Below are 19198 nucleotides of genomic sequence, written 5' to 3'. Positions count from 1 at the left end.
TATATATATGTGTATATATATATATATATATATATATATATATATATATATATATATATATATATATATATATATATATATATATATATATATATATATATATATATATATATTTGCATACATGTGGCGGGAGAAAATTGTTTCTTAGCGGAGAACATGAAAGATAAGGCTTTGGACAATTGTTGCTATACTCGGCGACAACTTATCTTGCCAGTGGAGCGAAGGCTACGGAGGCGGGGCTTCCGCACATTCGTGTTGCTCCGTAAGTATACGGCAGCTTGCGGATTTCGGTTTCGCTCGCTTGCATCGTTAACGCGTTTAGAAAAACATACGCACGATAAATGCGAATGGGAGAAACATTTTGATTGCTCAGCGTACATTTTCGTGTAATATTGCGAGTATATTTCTCTTGGAGAACTGAACAGCGCGTTTGCGGCCGCACACTGACCCACTACGTCATGGACGCCATGTTTACTTTGGAAAACGGGCGTGCTCAAAAGGTGGCGCTGTCTAAGAAATGGAAAGAAAAGGAAAGGATTCTTGCAAAGTGAACAATAACTGTATGTGTTTACCTACGACTTCCCGCAACTGTTTGAGTCTCATAATAAATAAAGCAGCATTTATTTCAGCAAGGCAAATTAGAAAATTATCAGTAAACTTAAGCACTATATTTTTTGGCACAGTAGCAGGTATGCGCTTAGGTTCTGCAGCTTCCACAGTGCTGTCAAGAAAAGTTGTCGCCGAGTATAACAAACAGTTCTCACCCGGTTGAGTGCCTTGGTTCATTTTTTAAATGCAGTGTAAAAATTGTTCATCAAATAAGAGAGCAGGGGTAATGCAGCAAAGGCAGCGAGGTTACTTTGTCCAGTTTGCTATAGCCTAGGAGGGGAAGGAGGAGAAGGAGAGAGCATGGGTGTAGGCAATGCGCGTGCGCAGTGCAACGCATACATAGAGAGAGAGAAAAATGATTTAATGAAATGCTGGAGGTGTTAGCCTGGATGTTTGCCTGACGTGCTACTCCAGGTACTGGGTGATGATTACGATATATACACTGATAACCACATAACTGCTGACATCTCCACGGAATCAAATACCTCCTCGTAATCTATGAAAGCTATATATACGGGTTGGTCACATTCCGCGCATTTCTCTATCACCTGGTTGATAGTGTGAATGTGGTCTATTGTCGAGCAGCCCGTACGAAATCCTGCTTGGTCCTTTGGTTGATTGAATTCTAATGTTGTTCTATTAGCTATTATCTTTGTAAACAGATTGTAGACAACGGACAGTAAGCTGATCGGCCTGTAATTTTTCAAGTCCTTCACGTCCTCTTTCTTATGGATTAAGATGATATTAGCATTCTTCCAAGATTCTAGCACCCTCACCGTTAAGAGACATTTCGTATACAGGGTGGCCAGTTTTTCTAACATAATATGTCCACCGTTTTTCAATAGAACTGATGTTACCTGATCCTCACCAGGCACTGCAGAACCAGGGCGTCAATGAAACATATATAAACGTACTGAAGAAATCTACAGCGGCTCCACAGCCACCATAGTCCGCCATAAAGAAAGCGACAAAATTCCAATAAAGAAGGGCGTACGGCAGGGATCTCCCCAGTGTTATTCACCGCGTGCTTGCAGGATGTTTTCAGGGCCCTAGATTGGGAAGAGTTAGGGATAAGAGTTAATGGAGAGTATCTCAGTAACCTGCGATTCGCTGATGACATTGCATTGATGAGTAACTCAGGGGACGAATTGCAACTTATGATTACTGAGCTGGACAAGGAAAGCAGAACGGTATAGGCCTGAAAATTAATATGCAGAAAACTAAAGTAATGTGCAGCAGTCTCGGAAGAGAACAGCGCTTTGCGATAGGTAGTGGGGCACTGTAATTTGTAAAGGAATACGTCTATACAACACCGTGGTCTATATACTCAGGACAGGTAGTAACCGCAGAGCCGAACCACGAGACTGAAGAACTAGAAGAATAAGGATGGGATGCATGGAGCACATTCGGCAAGCATTCTCAAATCATGAATGGTAGTCTACCACTATCCCTCAAGAGGAAGGTATATAACAGCTGCATCTTAGCGGTACGTATACTATACGGAGCAGAGACCTGAGGCTTACAAAGAAGGTTCAACTTAAACTGAGGACGACGTAGCGAGCAATGGAAAGGGAAATGATAGGTTTAACCTTAAGGGACAAGCAAGAGAGCAGAGTGGGTCAGGGAACAGACGGGTGTTAAGGACACCTTAGTCGAAATCAAGAAGAAGAAATGAACATGCATGGGCAGGGCATGTATACCGCGTAGGAAAGGTATTGGTCAATAAGAGTAACTGACTGGATTCCAAGAGAAGGCAAACGCGCGAAGGGGAGACAGAAAGTTAGGTGGGCAGATGAGATTAAGAGGTTTTCGTGTATAACGTGGCAGCAGCAAGCACGGGACCGGGTTGATTGGCGGAACATATATAGGAGAGGTCTTTGCCCTGCAGTGGCGTAGTCAGGCTGATGATGATGTAACACATAACATCACATACAGCCCCACGCACATACATAAACATACATATATATATACACACATACATGGGTACATAACCCACAAACACATGGATTACAATGTTTACAAAGTTTCGTTGAGGCTCGTGGCCCGCAAGAATGTCAACAGTGCTTTCGTGGCGCATGACGCACAGATGGTGCTTTGCGCCAGAATATGCCGCATTTCTAAGCTCGAGTCCCGTTGCAGGTGTTCAGAGACTGTCTCTCTGATGCGTATCGCCTGCAGTCACAAGAACATGTTGCAGGACTTCTGGGGCGTTAGTGAATGCATAATGGTGAGCCAGACAGTTTAATCTTGCCCTTGTATAGTAGATGAGTAGTAGCAGTATACAGAGAGGCGATTACTTAAGTTGGTTGCCTCTAAAGGCTACAGAAGGCCTCGTATACGAATGACTGCTGATGAGCTGATAGTCAGGCTTCTAAGATCAATAAATCATAAACTAGTCTTCAGTGGACGCCGTACCGAAGATCTTGAGATCGTGAGGAGCCAAAGCAGGGACTTCTAAGCGCGGCTTTCGTTTGTCTGTTATTTTTTTTTTTGTGACTCCTCATGACAAGCACAATTATATTAATCAAGAAGCTTACTCATCCTGGTTAATGGCATGTTACTTTTAATATTACTTTAACCACCGATCATATCGCGTCCACTATACTATAGCGCCACACACAATTACCCCTATAACATATGTTTCGTTAATAAATTATATAGAATCTTCTCGGGAAGATGACGAGTTGAAGCAGTCATTAAAGGGTAAATGAGAGAAACACTACCTTCGTTAAAGTTATTGCTGGGCGCACGTTTTCTGTTGTGATTCTGTAAAGTTTGTAGTAAGCACTATTTAGAAGTGCCATGAGTGTTCACCCTGAACTTTTGCTAGGAATATATGCAGAAGTTGTCATTCCGACACGGGGATTTTTCTCCATATCTGACATGCACAGGCACGTATGCATCACAAACATACGCTTGTTCCTAGAAAGCCATTACTTACTTCAACTTTAATGCTAGTCTCGCAGAGTGAGACAGGTTTCGTTTTAGCCAACCAAACGGTGTAATTTTTTCTGCTGATGTTGTGTTAAAGTTCCTGCTTAGTGGATAATCTTTCATTTCATTTAAATAGGAAATGCTTCGTACTATTGTGTACTATAATATGGATATATATTGCAGTGAACGCACTGTTTGTTTTTGCATGTATTTTTTGTAGTTCCTTAGCGTTATCCTACAATCTTCTGACCGTTCTTGTCCATCGACCGCCCAAAATGTTCCTTTTTGTATACTTGTGTTGCTAGACTTAAGTTTATGTGCAACTTTAATACATTTTAAATTATTGCATAACTTACAGAGGTGGCCTTCGTCTCACAGTACCTGCCGGAACTGACAGAATGTTGATAAACAAACAAACAAACAAACAAACAAACAAACAAACAAACAAACAAACAAACAAACAAACAAACAAACAAACAAACAGACAAACAAACAACAAACAAACAAACAAACAAACAAATAAATAAATAAATAAATAAATAAATAAATAAAGTTTGGTGATTACTACGAAGAGTGAGTAAGCGCGACTAGACAAGGACGTAGAAAGAAGACAGACAAGGACACGGCGCTACATTCAACTGATACTTTATTTTCGCACGAACCGATAAATATATACCGAGCGAGCGGAAACAACATAAACAACAAATGCACATTCAGTGGGGCATATCGCTGAAACGAACACGTGTACAGGGCAATATCACGGCATGGCAAAAAATATTACCGTGACAAAGCAAGACATTGCAGCTCTTTTTGAGAAAGCGAGAGTGAAGGTTCCCCCAGCACATGGTAGCCAGCCGGTCTAAGAACTTGTTTCTTCCTTCCTTACTCGCGGAAGTGCTGGCTGCACACACCAGTTGTATCCGATGACTGCTTGCCGGCTCTAAGGTTCTAAGTATCGCAGTTAAACGCTTCATGCCGCTTCCTCCATGACACGCTGACACCGGCCTCCGTTGCGTTAGAATTGCACACGTTGCACCAAGCAACGGCGTTTGTGTTGTCTCTCTTGTGTTCTTGTTTTCACGCCCATTCTCTTAAGATGACTACCGTACAATACTCCTTCGGAGACAGCGACTGCATATTGCAGTGCTTTCACCTCAAGCGGGAAAACACCACTAAATCAGAACCACAGCTCAGGGTGCACTGCAAAATTTGGTTTCCAGCTGGCTTTGGTTCTCCCGAAGTAGACGACGCAGCCGCCGTCATCCCGTGATCACTCATAGCACGTGAGGCCGACGATGGCACTAGCGTTTCCGGTGAAGGAGAAAAGGAGGAGGCTTTTCTAGAGGAAGCATTAATTAAGAACTTCAGCTAAAGAAGCGCTGATGTACTTGGAAAAAGTGAAGTCCTTGGCCGGAGAAGGTTTATGAGAGAGAGGTTTATTTACAGTAAGGCAGAGAGGTAGGCCTGAGCGCACTAGCCTGCTACTCTACACCGGGGGAGGGGAAAGGAGAGGAAAAAGAGTGATGCATGACGATGGTAAGTTAGGGAGGTGAGAGTCACGTCAAGCCTGGACACAGTGACTCAATTCATGACCACTGCAGTCCCAAGTGCACAAGTGCAGCAAAAGATTACTACATTTTTTTCTAAACATGCTAAACAAGGAGAAATTCACATTAAAATAAGCAGTATTGCAAATAAAAGGGTTTAAATTTTACTTCAACATCTGATGTTTTCTTTAGGTCCTGATAACAAGTTGCGACATAGCTATTTAAGTTCAGGGAACTTACACTTTGACGAACTTTTTCCTGGGGTCCCTTGAAGTTCGCTCAAGTGAAGTTTCACTCTATACGTTTTTCTTCTCTGTCCTCTCTTCCTTTCTATGACTTTCTCTCTCTGTCTCTCTCTATTTCGTTCTTTCTATGCTATGCTTTACTATTTTCCTCATCCTCACTTCCCTTTCCCACCCCCTTTCTATACTATAGTATACAAGGCTATGGTTTGCTCTGCTATAGCGTGCCTGAATAGCCGAGTGGTTACGATGCTCGCCTTGGAATCGTGGGTACGTGGGCTCGAATGCCACCTCATCAAGAAAATTTTTTCGCCGATAATTTTTTTTCTATTTCTTTCTTTATGTATTTGTATATATCTCTTTCTTTCTCTCTCTGTACTCATTCTCTCGCCCATCCGAGTTATTACGGCACGCGCCGGAGAAATGTGCGCAGCAGGAGGGCGCGCGCCAGGCGCATATGTTCGGGAAGCGAAGAAGAAGATGAAGAACAGAGCGCGCGCAGGCCGAGTTATTGCGTTGCACGCGCTAGAAAGGGAGAGGCCATTATCCATGACGATAGCTTTTGCGAACGCGTAATGGCATAACGAAAAGCATAACAGCTACGCCGTAAAATTAAACAGGGTGGCAATTTTAGCATCGATGAAATAGTCCGACGCTGCTGAACTAACGTTACAACTTTTCTACGCAATAGTTTTCGCCAGATTTTACTGTTTCAGAGGTTAATTAAGCAATCTTTGTTAATTACCCAGTCTATCGGATTGGCAGTTATGTTAGCAAAAATATTCAGACGTTTCATAAAAAGAGCTACAACTTTTCTATTCAAGATATTTCGCTAGAGTCACTAAAAATAATTAATCAGTCTTTGTTAATTAGCCAGCTTGGCGAACAGGAAAATATCCTGACGTGCTGCGTTCGGCTCAGAACAATACCGGGCCAATTCGACACGCTTGCCGCGTATGTTTGTTTTGTTTAATATTCGGCGCAAGTTAGCTGAAACACCCTGTGCAAAGCGTGGGTGATGCGTCAGTGCATGGGTGAAGGGCGCCGAGACCGCGAAGATATCAGCATCGAGACGCGCCTTGCATACTCGATGCGACGACGATGCGGCGGCTCATTGAGCTGCGATGCGGCGCCCGCTTGATTGATTCAGAGAGAGCAGCGCGCGCCACGCCTAGGTGCGACGCACGCATGCCGGCTGCACGCGACGAAGCGTGAGACTCGGCGTCAACGCTTTGCGCGGCGCCCTTAATTAGGGCGTACAGCAAACCGCGTCTCAGACAGTCATGTGTTGGAGAGCGTGTGTTTTTTATGAGGCGATAAACTAGACAGACGATTGAAGAGACATACACACATTGTGCTTTTTTTTTTACGGTAAATACACACTAGAAGTTAGTGGACAACTCAGTCGTTGAATTGCGAGAGAACCAAACAAATCAATGTTGGCTTACATCTTAATGTAACACACCATACAGGAATTACAGAATACATGTACAGTAGAAGCAGGCCCGTAGCCGGGGGGGGGGGGGGGAGCCCCCCCCCCCTTTATTGTGTTTTTCGCAAATAGTCAAGGCCTTGAGCAAGTGCCCCCCCCCCCCTGAAAAAAATTCCTGGCTGCGGGCCTGAGTAGGAGGCACTATATAGGCTGCAAAGGTACTTACTTTCCAATTGATTACCAATGAAATTAGGTTCATTATCAAAAGCAGCAATATTACAGGAAAATTTGTGTTGTAACGGAACGAAACAAAATATTGTTAAAGGTGAACGAAAACTATATACTCTGCCTTTAGACTTTTTCTCTATAGGCTACGCCAGAGATCGTACGTTTATATTCAGATTAGTTTCTTTACTTATTATTTTATTCTTTCTTGTTTTGTTTTTAGTTATTTCAATAACAATACCATGATAATGAGACAGCCTGTTCTAACATAGCCTACCTTCTCATGTTTTTCATATATAGATAAAACATTATATTTTAATAAAAATCACTATACACCCAGTAATTTAGTAAGAAAGAAACAAGTTGCTTTCCAAATAATCCATCTGAAGAACGATGTTTGATATGCGACGGTAATGAGTTCCAAATATATAAAGCGAAAAAATAGGCATTATGTCGTCCATAATTAGTTCGGATAACATGTAGTAAATGATTTCAATTTGACGCAAATCTAGTGGGGTTAGTGTTGGATAAATCACCAGAGAAAAACCCGGGCAGTAGAATGAGAACAGTGCTCGCGTTATACCAGCGGTACCAACGATAGCAAATATTCAGCCGTCTCTATAAAGCCAAGCCGACATTACCTAGAATTTAGCTGAAGTCAGCCGATATTATTCCGCGCTAATTAGTGCTGGTCATTCACGAAGGTAATCTCGTTAATATAGACGGACAGACCAGTTAGCTGGCTTCGGGAAATGACCGTAATGCATCACGGCCACGTGATCGATCAGCTAATTGAGAAACCTGCTGAGTACAACAAACCCCTTTCGTATAGCTCCTATAGACCAGGGGCGGAGCAGGAGGGGGGGGGGTTAACCACCCCCCTCCGAAATTTTTCAGTTTTGCTTGCGTATATATACACGCACACATGCAAACGCACGCACGAACATACATGAAGTATGGTTGAACCCCCCCCCCTCCCCCCGAAAGAAATTTCTGGCTACGCCCCTGCTATAGACTGTAAGTGGCATTCTATACTTAGATCCAGTAGTCATTGCATCGCGGAGGACTTGAAAACTGTATGTCATAGCCAAGATATATCTCCGCAGCTATAGACTTTGCTTGTCCAGAAAAAAAGTAAAATTGCGATCGAGACAGGGATCAAGCATGAAGATACCATCTCTCCATTGTTGTTCAGAGCATGCCTCTATAGCATATGTCTTCAACCGACCAGAGTGGGAAAAAATAAACATTGACCGACAATATGGCAGCAGTATAGGCTATCAAACGTGCGTGACGTAGTGATGCAGAACTATCGATGGTACTATCGATACTATCGATAGCTAAGTCACTATCGAACTATCGATAGTAAAAAATACTATCGATAGTGCTATCGATAGTAAGTATCGATAGTATAAAATCAACAGCGCGAACTCACTACAGAATAAACTTGGTTCCCCGCGCGCGTGGTACATAGTGGAGCCGGAGGAGCAGGCTGAAGGGCAAGAAAGTTGACATGCTTGTGCTCTTCACCAGAGTGTTTGCTGACACATGACCATAAAGTCAAGCAATTCAGCTGTAGCGGAAAGGAAGCCGTTACATGGGGTGGAACTGCGCGCCTTCAAATTAATTTTGCATTTTATGATTTCAAAATAAAAAAATTATCAAGAAGTAAGTTTTTTATTTGTAATATGTAACTGGTTGCTTTTGAATATGAATTTATTGATGGACATATGCCGCCATTTTCACAGCGGAAGTAATTTCTCGCCCAAAATTTGCTCATAATTAAGCGAAGCTGACAGTAGGCTATCGCAAATATTTTGGCAATATGGCCGGCCAGCAACATCATTATTCACACCACTATCGATAGTATTGTCACACGGTTGTGACGTTGAAGAATGCTGTACGAAGACTGGGAAATACGAAGCTCTTTATTTGGTCGAACTTGTGCCCAGAAAATCAAGACTCAAAATACAAGCGATACACGCTGCGCACTGATAGCGGCGAGAACAGTCGCCCTCCGTCGAGTGATCTGATAATCGGTGGAACGCTTCGTCTTTTATACATCCGTCATCGAACCTTCCAGCGTTATCGCTTGTGCTGGCGTACGCTCTCTAATAAACTTGAATATTCGCGTCTCGCGCGTAATCTTAAGAAAATGATCTCAAACAATCGCGAAGCTTCTCAAACATTGCGGCCGGTCTGCGTCAAACGCTGCTAACACTCTAACCCGAATACCCGAATACATCAAAACAAAGCAATAAACACGCGCGGCAGTAACATGGCTAGTAATATTACCGATGGCACTACCGATTGCACTATCGATATTTTGTCGTTAGTAGTACTATCGATAGTTTGTCTGCACTATCGATAGTTTGTCTGCACTATCGATAGTTTCAAAGAAACTATCGATGCTATCGATAGTCAATTTACCGATAGTTCTGCATCTCTAGCGTGACGCCAACGCCAACGCGAGACATCAGACGGTGAGAAGGCGGTCCCTTAAACCGCTCCGCAGTTAATTGTTGGGAGAGGCCTTCGTACTGCAATAGACATAAAACACGTTGATGATGATGATGATGAACGAGTGCTGGTACTGTCACGTGACTACCCTATTGAATAGGGAAGTCGCGTGACTTTGTGACACCACCTGTTTAGACGTGCACTTTCTTCGCCTTCGGCCCATATATATCCTTGCCAGGAATCGTATACCCCGTGCGGGTGGAAGTCACTCTCTTCAAAACGATTGTGTTGTATACACTGCTATCGAAACTTTGGAGCATCCCCCCTGTCAAGCTGCAGCCGCTAATTCCTTCTTACGTGCTGTGGAAGGAATGACAAACGCGATTTGATGTACGTTATACGCGTCCGTTTCACTAATCACCCCAGTTTACGAGTAACTTGCATCATCTTGCCCAAGAACGGGCTTTCCATCGTACAGGAAGGTTATTAATCCACGAGCGGGAACTATACCCAATATATGCGCAGCATTATATGCACATGCGGCGGTCGGCATGTATACAAGCATGGAGGAAGGAAAAACTAAGGAGAGGCCGTATCGTATCCCAATGCATTGCGAAAAGTGTGGCGGAAGTGACGTCAGATTTATGGGGCAAACAAACCGGTATGGGGCAAACAAAACAGCAGACGCCCCGCGGCGTGCTCTCCGCGGTGGTTCGCGTCTGCTCGGATTTGTAGTCCCGGCGTAAACTTAGCGCGTATTGTGCGGTTACACGCAGTAAAATGTTGCAAGCAGACCATTACCAGGCTGTTCGTGCGTGGCAGGCCCGAGCGCTGCGTGCTGAAATTCTTCGTGGAGCGTTTTTGTGCAACAGTACAGAAAGTACCGGTACGTGCCGTAATCAAAAACATTCAGCCCCTGCCTCATCGTATTCGAACTCACCTACCAGTGACTTACGCGTTCTGCTGGGCGTTAGGCCTTTCTTTTCCTTTCTCGTAGCCCGATTTCCAGATCTATTGCCTGGTTGGCGCTTCTTTGCTCGTGTATATGGAGTGAGCACAGTAGCTATTCGGCACAACGCCAACCTATAGTTGACGTAACTTCACGTTGAAAAGAGGACACCGTGCACGTAAAGTTTGTAATTCCAGTGCGCACACAACACAAGCACGCCGCGAGCGCACACCGCACAATACATACATCACGTAGTCCGATAACGACAACAAAAGTTTATTGTCCTTTCATTTGAACGACACAGCCTCTAAAACGTACGATGCCTTCAGCGCATGGTATGTAAGGCGCGTCAGACACCAAAAACAAAACTTCACGTGTGTTCCGAGTTGACACAACGAGTAAGGAGCAACAGAGCGCACATCCGAGAGCTCCGCACGCAAATACCATGCCTTAGTGATCAGTAATGAAGCGAACGTATACGTACACATGAAAAGTGACACCCGGTACTGTCCGCAGTGCACGCGATTTGCACAGGGTATACGCATCAGCTGGGCATTGCGTAGCTTTCCTAACGAACACACAGGAGGAGCAGCACGCGCGAATCGACTACGCCGCTTGCACGGCGAAAAACAAACAAACAGAAAAAAGGCTGCAAAGTTTCGCGATGCGCGCATGCGCTTGCAAACGTCGCAACGGAAATCGCGAAATGTTTCGCTGGTCCTTCGCTAGGAGGCGATGCGGGTGTTTGCGATGTGGAGGCTTCACGAATGTGACGTCAGGGCCTCTCCTTAGTATTCCTTCCTCCATGTGTACAAGTGTAATGCGTGGAAATGGTGGATTAGGACTCAGACAAACTTACTCCCTACCACATCGAACATTAAATAAAGAAGAATCGGTCAGCTGGAGGCAAATTCAAACCGGCACGTTCCCAAATTTGCACACCCTCAGTAAAATGCATCCTACTGCATACTCTTCTTACTGCCCATGGTGCCCAGCAAAAGCTACCCTGTACCACGTTACGTGGGCATGCCAGGCCATTACAGCCTTACCCCCGATACAAAATCCCACAGCGGAGCGATGGGAACAGCTGCTGGCCAGCGAGAACCTGGATGATCAGCTGAGTCTAATTGACCGGGCCCGTAGAGCGGCTGCTGCGAGCGGAGCCCTGGACTGAGGGCCCCCCTACCGCAAGTCAAGAACCTCCGCATATCCGGAGCTTCTCCGCAGAAATTCTGTCAATAAATGTTTTCACCACCCCCTGATGTAATGCGTAATGGTAATAGCGTCCCTTGACTTTGTTTCTTCCCGTCCACGAGTGATGAGCAAAAGTTAGGTGCAGGCTTGATACGGAAACGTTCGAGTACCGCTCGCAGTGCGTTACTATATGCGCATTAAAAATGATTTTTTTTTTTTTTTGACGAAACACTCAGCTCCCTCATCCACTTTCTTTTGCGTGCTTATATGTACCCTTCCCATGCATAGACTTGCATCGGTCTCCATTTTTTTTTTTTTTTTGTCCATGCAATCCCGCCTGTTCTCGTGATACGAACACATCGATATTTCGTGAGATTCATCGTGAAATCGACGAGACCCCCAACAGCTTGTTAAACGTAATCAAGCCGGAAAATATAAAATGTCAAAGGAAAATATCTTGGTTTCCTTATATTTTCGTATGCACAAAAAATATTAATGCAGCAGCCGACGCCTCCGTGAATTTCTTATTGTTTTATATGCGATGGTTATGGCATGAACAAATTGAAACTTCTCAAGGCCTGAAGACGAGACGAGTCCTTCAGTTACAATGCGCGCATAATCCTCGCCTTGTTCGAGGTTGGGCGAGCAGTATTTATGGCTATACACTAATCGAACAATACTGCAAAAAAAAAAAAAAAAAAACTTGCTGGTCCCACGCACTGTGGGAATCGATATTTTTATGCGAAGCACCTTGTATACGTGCCAAAGTGACAATCGCGCTTTGTTTGTAACTGAGACGAGCGTTACTGCACGGGCTGATTTCTTTCGTAAATCGAGTATGTTGTGTACGCGAAACAAGTGTACGCAACGGGTACACCTATATACTGCGTCATTATATACCTATCAGATGTGTATCTTATAATCCGACATGCCATCGGCCCTCGAGTGCGAGCGCAGACTTCAGTTATCGGTGAGAGGTGAATTAATGCGCACTCACTGTTGTCAACGTGACCTGCAGTGCTTGCCTGCGCGCTCTGGTGGGGTCGACAGATTCTGTAATACATTATTGTACAATCAACAGAGCCGGCCTCGCACCCCGATGCACGAGATGAGACTGACGGCGAAAGCGAAGAACATTTTGAAGACGCGTCAGGTGCCTGAACGACCTTGCAACACGATGGAAATTCCTGAGGAAGATGCGTGCTCCTGCGTGTTCAGAGCATCGGGTTTCCGTCATGAGACCACGGGTTCTATATCCCGGCACTGGGAACATATTTGTTTACATATAATGACGTCACGACGTACAGGAAGGTAAACTGATAGATGGGACTATGTACGGTTCGCTTCTTCCCCTATTACAATTTCATAACGCACTCATAAAACCTAATGTTGCTTATTATATGCATCCGTTGTACTAACTCCCGAGGAGCGTCTTCAACATGTACTCTATAGCAACAGGGCTTAGGATGCGTCTATATATATATATAGTCTCCCTGCAGGCAACCTCCAATTCTCCGATATCCGCCGAAGGTCGTCATCCGCTATCTTTCCGCCATCAATGGCCGAGACACTAACGCATGGGAAGCGCCTACTGAACCTCGCACTTAGCGAAAGAAGCTCATGCAAAATTCACAATATCATTCAAGAACATACGGTATTATTACTGAGCTTTGAATTATGCCAAGTGGACATTATATTTTCCCTCCTTAAATGCTAGCAGACCAAACTGTAATTATTGGTCATCTGGATAATGCAGAAAACAGACGTGCTCAAGATATATCCGCACTGTTCCAGATTTATATACACCTTATATCCGCAGTGTGTTTACGTCCACGTGCACAGATGGTTCGTGATATAAGCATTCCCCTATACCAGGGGCGTAGGCAGAAATTTTTTTCGGGGGGGGGGGGGGGGGGGCACCTCCTTGATCTGTAGTGGGGACGAGCAGACAGATGTGGTAGAGTGTCATTTTCTGCTCTGTATGCTATGGCAAAAAAAAAAATTTCGGGGGGGGGGCACGGGCCCGGTGTGCCCTAACGTGGCTACGCCCCTGCCCTATACTTCAGCTTTTCTCACACCACGTTTGGTGATCGAGAAAAAATTTAGACTATTCCGAATGACACCTTCCACCGTTTTATAACTGGTTGCAATTCCATGCGCGTTGCGCTTCATCAGTACAAAACGCCCGAAAATTCGTCAAGCTAGTAGCGCGCGATTCACAAGTCACTTTAAGCTTTATGTTATTTTACGACACCCTGAAAGAGCAAACAAAGCCAAGCGCAACAAACCACATAATTACAGTTCAAGGGATACAGTGCGACACTGCAGCGGACGCAAGTGCGAATCGGGTGCCCAATGACGCCAATTAATCTATACCTCCTTCACGCAGTGAAATACGCCTTCTCCCGAGAGAGAGATCCTGTCGGAAAACAGCGATCCACAACCTAAATATTCCGAGTTATTTTTTACAGATCCACGTATAAATCTGTCAGTTACGTCAGGTCCATGAGCGAAAACAGAAAACCTGAAACGTTAATGCACCGTCGGCGGCTTGGTACAGCATATACGCAAAATGAGTGATATAAATATTGCTTTCAATATTGTTTAATGTTGTGATTGTGTGTTTTACGTAATGTGTAATTATTTGTCTTGTGAGTTTGGTAGTTGTGAGTTTGTGAGTATATATGCAATATTTGATTGGTTCGTTCGTTTATGAAGTTTATAACGTCCCAAAGCTCACGTCGTGTAGTGGAGGGCTACGGATAACTTCAACCGCCTCGCTCTTCTTTGACGTGTAGCAAAATCTTTGACTTTGTGCATCTACGTGTGAACTTATATTTACTATACAGGGTGTTTCAAGAAATGTGTCCAAGCTTCTCAAAAAATCAGGAAAATGCGATATTTGCTCGGGGCTTTCATAATTGCTTTTTCTGTAGCGGCAGGAATCTTAAGGTATCATCATTTAGGACAGTAATTAAAAAGTTACGTTAATTAACTTTTTAATTAGTGGAGTTAGGTGATTGTGTCAAATGGGAGAATTGAAGTTCTTCATGCGAGGAACCCATCCGAGCTTTGAGATTTCGAAAAAGCGTCCTCTAGTAATTGTTGTGGCGTAATGAAATTCAACGAAACACAACGGCTTTCAACAGCGAAAGCCATCGAATTCAGTTGAATTTCGTTACTTCGTAATTATTACTAGAGGCCGCTTTTTCAAAATCTCTATGTTGGGATGGGTTTCTGGCGCGAAGAACTTCAATTCCCCAATTTGTCACAGTCACCTAACTCCACTAATTAAAAAGTTAATTAACTTAATTTTCCTAATTACTGCCTCAAGTTATGTCTCTAACCATCTTAAGATGCCTAGCGCTACAGAAAAAGTCATTCACTCATTTTGGACGTCTCAGAAGAATATGGCAGTTGCGTTCTTCCATGTTTCTGTTTAGGTTTCGCCATTGAATTTGGTGAATTTCATTACTGCGTAATTATTACTAGATGCCACTATTTCGAAATCTCAAAGTTAGGTTGGGTTTCTGGCATGAAGAACTTCAATTCTCCCATTTGACCTAACCACCTAATTCCACTAATTAAAACGTTAATTAATTTAACTTTTTTAATTACAGTCCCACAGTCCCAAGTAATTTCTTTAGCCACCTTAAAATCCCTGCTACTGCAGAAAAACCAATGCTGATGGCAGCAATCAAATATCGCATTTTCCTGATTTTTTGAGAAGGTTGGACACACTTCTTGAAACACCCTGTATACGTGAGCTCATGCTCGAAACATTGTGACTGATGTACCGTAGAGTTGTGTTTGCACATCCGTTGTTATACTGGGTGGCATATTTTGTGACGTTTCTCTCTTTTTTCTATATTTTATCTATAATTTCCTTAGCGACCCGGTGCCGACATAAGGGCGCCAACCTCTCACGAATTAGATTTAAAAACAAAAGTTTTATTTATACGTATTATGCGTTGGGTCAACGAGAGGACACGGCGCAACGTGTGTTACAACAAAATTTGACGGAGATCATTTCGTTTTATTTTCTTAAGCCGCTTCGGAGCACGTACCCATGGAAACCGAGGGACTCCCGTTCTCATTTAGTAAGGCCACGCGAAGCGAAAATCAAGACGTGGATACAGAGAAAACTTCAATTACAGTGTAAAAATAATTTTAAAAGTGTCAGCGGAAATACGACTTGAGCGCCAAACTCGTTTTTACGCGTGCGATTCGCATACATCACGCTTATCTTCACGGCCACCATCCAATTAACAGTATATAGTATATTCTGTATGTTATGTCAGCGAAACACCGTTTGGTCTAGTTTGCCTTTTTTCCCTTCCATGTTTTTGTAGACTCAGTGAACTGTTTGTTTGGTGCAACGTGCGTGCGTGTATTTATGGGGAAATTGGCTCTAATGTAGACTGCATGCTTTCACGCATGCCTGCAATTATTATTATTATTAAACAATAACGAGAAGCCACAGCAGCGCGTCTCGGGGTTACTGACGCCCGGGTAAAGAGTTGGGTGACCTTTCAATGTGTATTGTGAGGTTTATATTTTTTAAGCGAAGTGAAGTGGCTGTTATGCTTGGTCTTTATCCGGGGCCGAATTCGCAAAACTTCTCGGTCGTAAGTGCGTTTTCCCATTGGCCAGCCGGCTTCGCTTATGATATATACGTCCCGCATCGCCATTGGCTGAATTATTCTCACAGCGTACCACGTTTTCGTGAATGTACGGGTGCGTCACAGTATTCGCTCCGCCTCGTTGCGATGCAGCTGTGCAGTGAAGCAGAACTCGAAAACATTTGTATGACCGAGGACGCTATATTTGCGCTGCTCGATGTGTGCATACGGTTGTCTGATCCCGTTGACAACGTGGTCTGATCGTCCATCTGACGAAGGGCTCAGAAAGCGCGTCAGAAAAGACGTCGCTTACGAAACAGCGGGTTTGCTCCATATATCACGTAGTACATGTGTAGCGATTCCACTTGCGTGGCCCACAGTGACAGTGACTAAGGTTCACGAATACGACTGTCGTCCTGTAATTAATTTCGATAGTCTCTCCTGCACCAAACTTTCAACAGGCATATACACGACCGTTGCTGCATGCCGTTCATCGAAATGCTACTTCCGTATAATTCGAACCCGCGACCTCGTGCTCCGCATGACGCATCCACCCTACAGCGATAACCACAGATGTCTCAGCGGATCGTCGTCAACTTAAATACGCTGTACTGAATTAATACAAAGGAAGTGCGCGAAATGGTGGCCATTATGCAATGCGTACACATGCATTTCTCGTTCTGTTCCTCATAAAATGGCTACCCGTGTTTTGTTAATTTAGCACACGCGCGGAATCACTCGTTCGTGTCACGGAATAGAAGCGCTCCGGTTCGTGGGGAAGCATCCCGGAAGTCACACGCGCTTTTGATGAGTAAAACTCGCAGCTGTGAAACTCCATTCTCCTTGTTTTCGCCGGCTCTGCAACCACTGCGTAAGCTCACGGCATGACTCAGGCGAAACTGGCTGTCATCAACAAAGTTTTGACAACCTGCCGGTGATTTTTGTCATGGTGAATACGCGCCGTCAGTTTGTAGGCCTACGGTTCATGGTCACTAGGTTACATAGGTATCCTGTATGCACCTGAAAGCCAACCAAAACGACGATTTCCATTTCCTCGATTTAACTTTGTCGGTGGACGTTCATTTTCACCTTGCCTGGTTCGGTTATAGAGTACGCTCTTTCTATGCAGTGCCCTTATGGTCCTAAGCGGTGCCTATATGAAATGAGTGCTGCGTAGGTGAATGTCACGTGACGCACGCTCTCTGACGTCAGACTCACCGGCGATGTCCGGTGGCACGCCGTGGGCCGTCCCGTCGAAACCATGCAGGAAGGGCGCGCACGGCACGAAAGCGTGTCCGAGGTACACACCGGCCCTGTCGCCGGGGAAGCCGCAGTGCGGTGGAGGCGGCGGGTGATGGTGGATCGGCTGGGGCACCAGCGAGTGATGACCCGGCGAGTGTCCCAGCACCGACGGGTGCAACCCCGCCGTAACCGAGGAGGACACCTGGCTGTTGCCGTGCTGAGTCGAGGAAGAAGAAGAAGCGGGCAGTCCGGCATCGCTCAATCCCAACAGTTCCTGGATGGCGAACGGCGATCGCTGGTGCTGAGCCGCCGGGCCCCGCTGCATGGCGCGACTGCGCCCCGCCGCAAGCCCGCCGTCGCCGCGCCAAGACGCCGTTATCCCGCGAGCTACAAGCACTCGTGACAAAAAACGCCCACCTCCGCGGAGGAAGCCCTCCTCCGCCATCTGCTCCGGTGGCCTCCTCCTTCCCGGAATGAGAGAGGAAGAGGAGGAAGAGAGAGAGACGCGAGGCCCGAGAGCAAAGAAAAGGAGGAGAAGGAGGAGCCCTGACACGGCCAATCAGGCCCGCGACGCGACGCCATTGGGCCGTTCGTAACGCGACGCCGCCGGCCGCGTCTCGGCCGCAGCCAATGGATGCTGCCGCGCGGGCGCCCTAATTGGCCGACGCTGGCGCCCTTCGGCCAATTACGAGGCGGCCAGACCACCGTTCCGCCGGAGTGAACCGCCATCTTGAAGACGCGAGCGCGCGTTTCGTCCGAACGCGAAAAAACGTAAATAGTTTGAGGGCACGCACGCACACTGGATGGTGGGGGAGTAAGGACTCGGGGCATCGTGTTTATGTAGTCGTGCGCCATTATAAAGCGGCTGGCCACGGTCTTCTGACTCTCGTCGTTTCTGGTTTTCTTTCCCATTTCTTGAGAGCAGAATTGTGCTGACAAGAAAAAAAAAAAAAAAAAAAAAAAAAACGCCGGGCACCTTCTTTCCCGCAGCAACGAAGGAGGAAAGGACAAGTGGTGAACTCGGGAACAAGAGCAACTGGCGAAGCGCGCGTATACACTATAAACGACGCCTGCTGCGTACTATAACACGCCTCCCTAAAACAGTGCAGCACTCCGGAAGGCACGCAGTGCTCAGCAATGCTGCATGGAAGTATCACCATTATTAATTCATTTAGAGTACCCTCAAGGTCAATGCACATTACCAATGGGAGTGGGTACAACTAATTGTACAGAAGTATGAAACATGAAATAAAGCTCACTACACGTCAACAAAAGTTTCTCAAAAACAAATGAAAAGCTCGCAAACAAGCACGTAATAGTACACCTTACACAGTAGCATCCGAATCGCGCAATTCTATGTCATGAACGAGTCATGGCTTACAAATGTGGCGAGTGAATGTCCTCGTGTGTTCATATATATGTGTGGAACTTGTGCTGTATCACAGATGCATGTGTTTGGATAAGTGTGAAGATATCGCAGTATAGTGGCTACATTCACCAAGCGAACAGTTTAATTACGCAGGATAAATGACATGACGATGCACCGAGCCTTTATAATAATAACAACGTCTTTAAATGGAAAAAAAAAAAATGAAATGGAATTTCCATCGACGATGGCGGAGACTGCAGGTAAAAGTCGCTTGAGAGACAAGCAACTTGACAGAATCCCGCAGCCGCATCTACAATGCAGGCAGCGATATTCAGAGTACAAATGATTATAGAAATAATCCATGCATTCCCCA

The 19198-nt window shown here is 45.1% G+C and overlaps 1 protein-coding gene across 1 annotated transcript in view; it reads right to left on the bottom strand.

The window, feature by feature from the left end:
• Window positions 1-17838, bottom strand: part of LOC119402526 (visual system homeobox 1-like) — a 96266-nt gene extending 78428 nt beyond the window's left edge. The window contains exon 1 of the mRNA XM_049418689.1: window positions 17433-17838. Within this exon, the coding sequence (XP_049274646.1) occupies window positions 17433-17781 (349 nt within the window). The 5' untranslated portion in view covers window positions 17782-17838. The remainder of the gene's footprint in view (window positions 1-17432) is intronic.
• Window positions 17839-19198: the final 1360 nt, after the last annotated feature.

Source organism: Rhipicephalus sanguineus, chromosome 8 (genome assembly GCF_013339695.2).
Source record: "Rhipicephalus sanguineus isolate Rsan-2018 chromosome 8, BIME_Rsan_1.4, whole genome shotgun sequence".
NCBI classification, from domain to species: Eukaryota; Metazoa; Arthropoda; class Arachnida; order Ixodida; family Ixodidae; genus Rhipicephalus; species Rhipicephalus sanguineus.
This window is presented reverse-complemented; position numbering and strand designations above follow the sequence as displayed.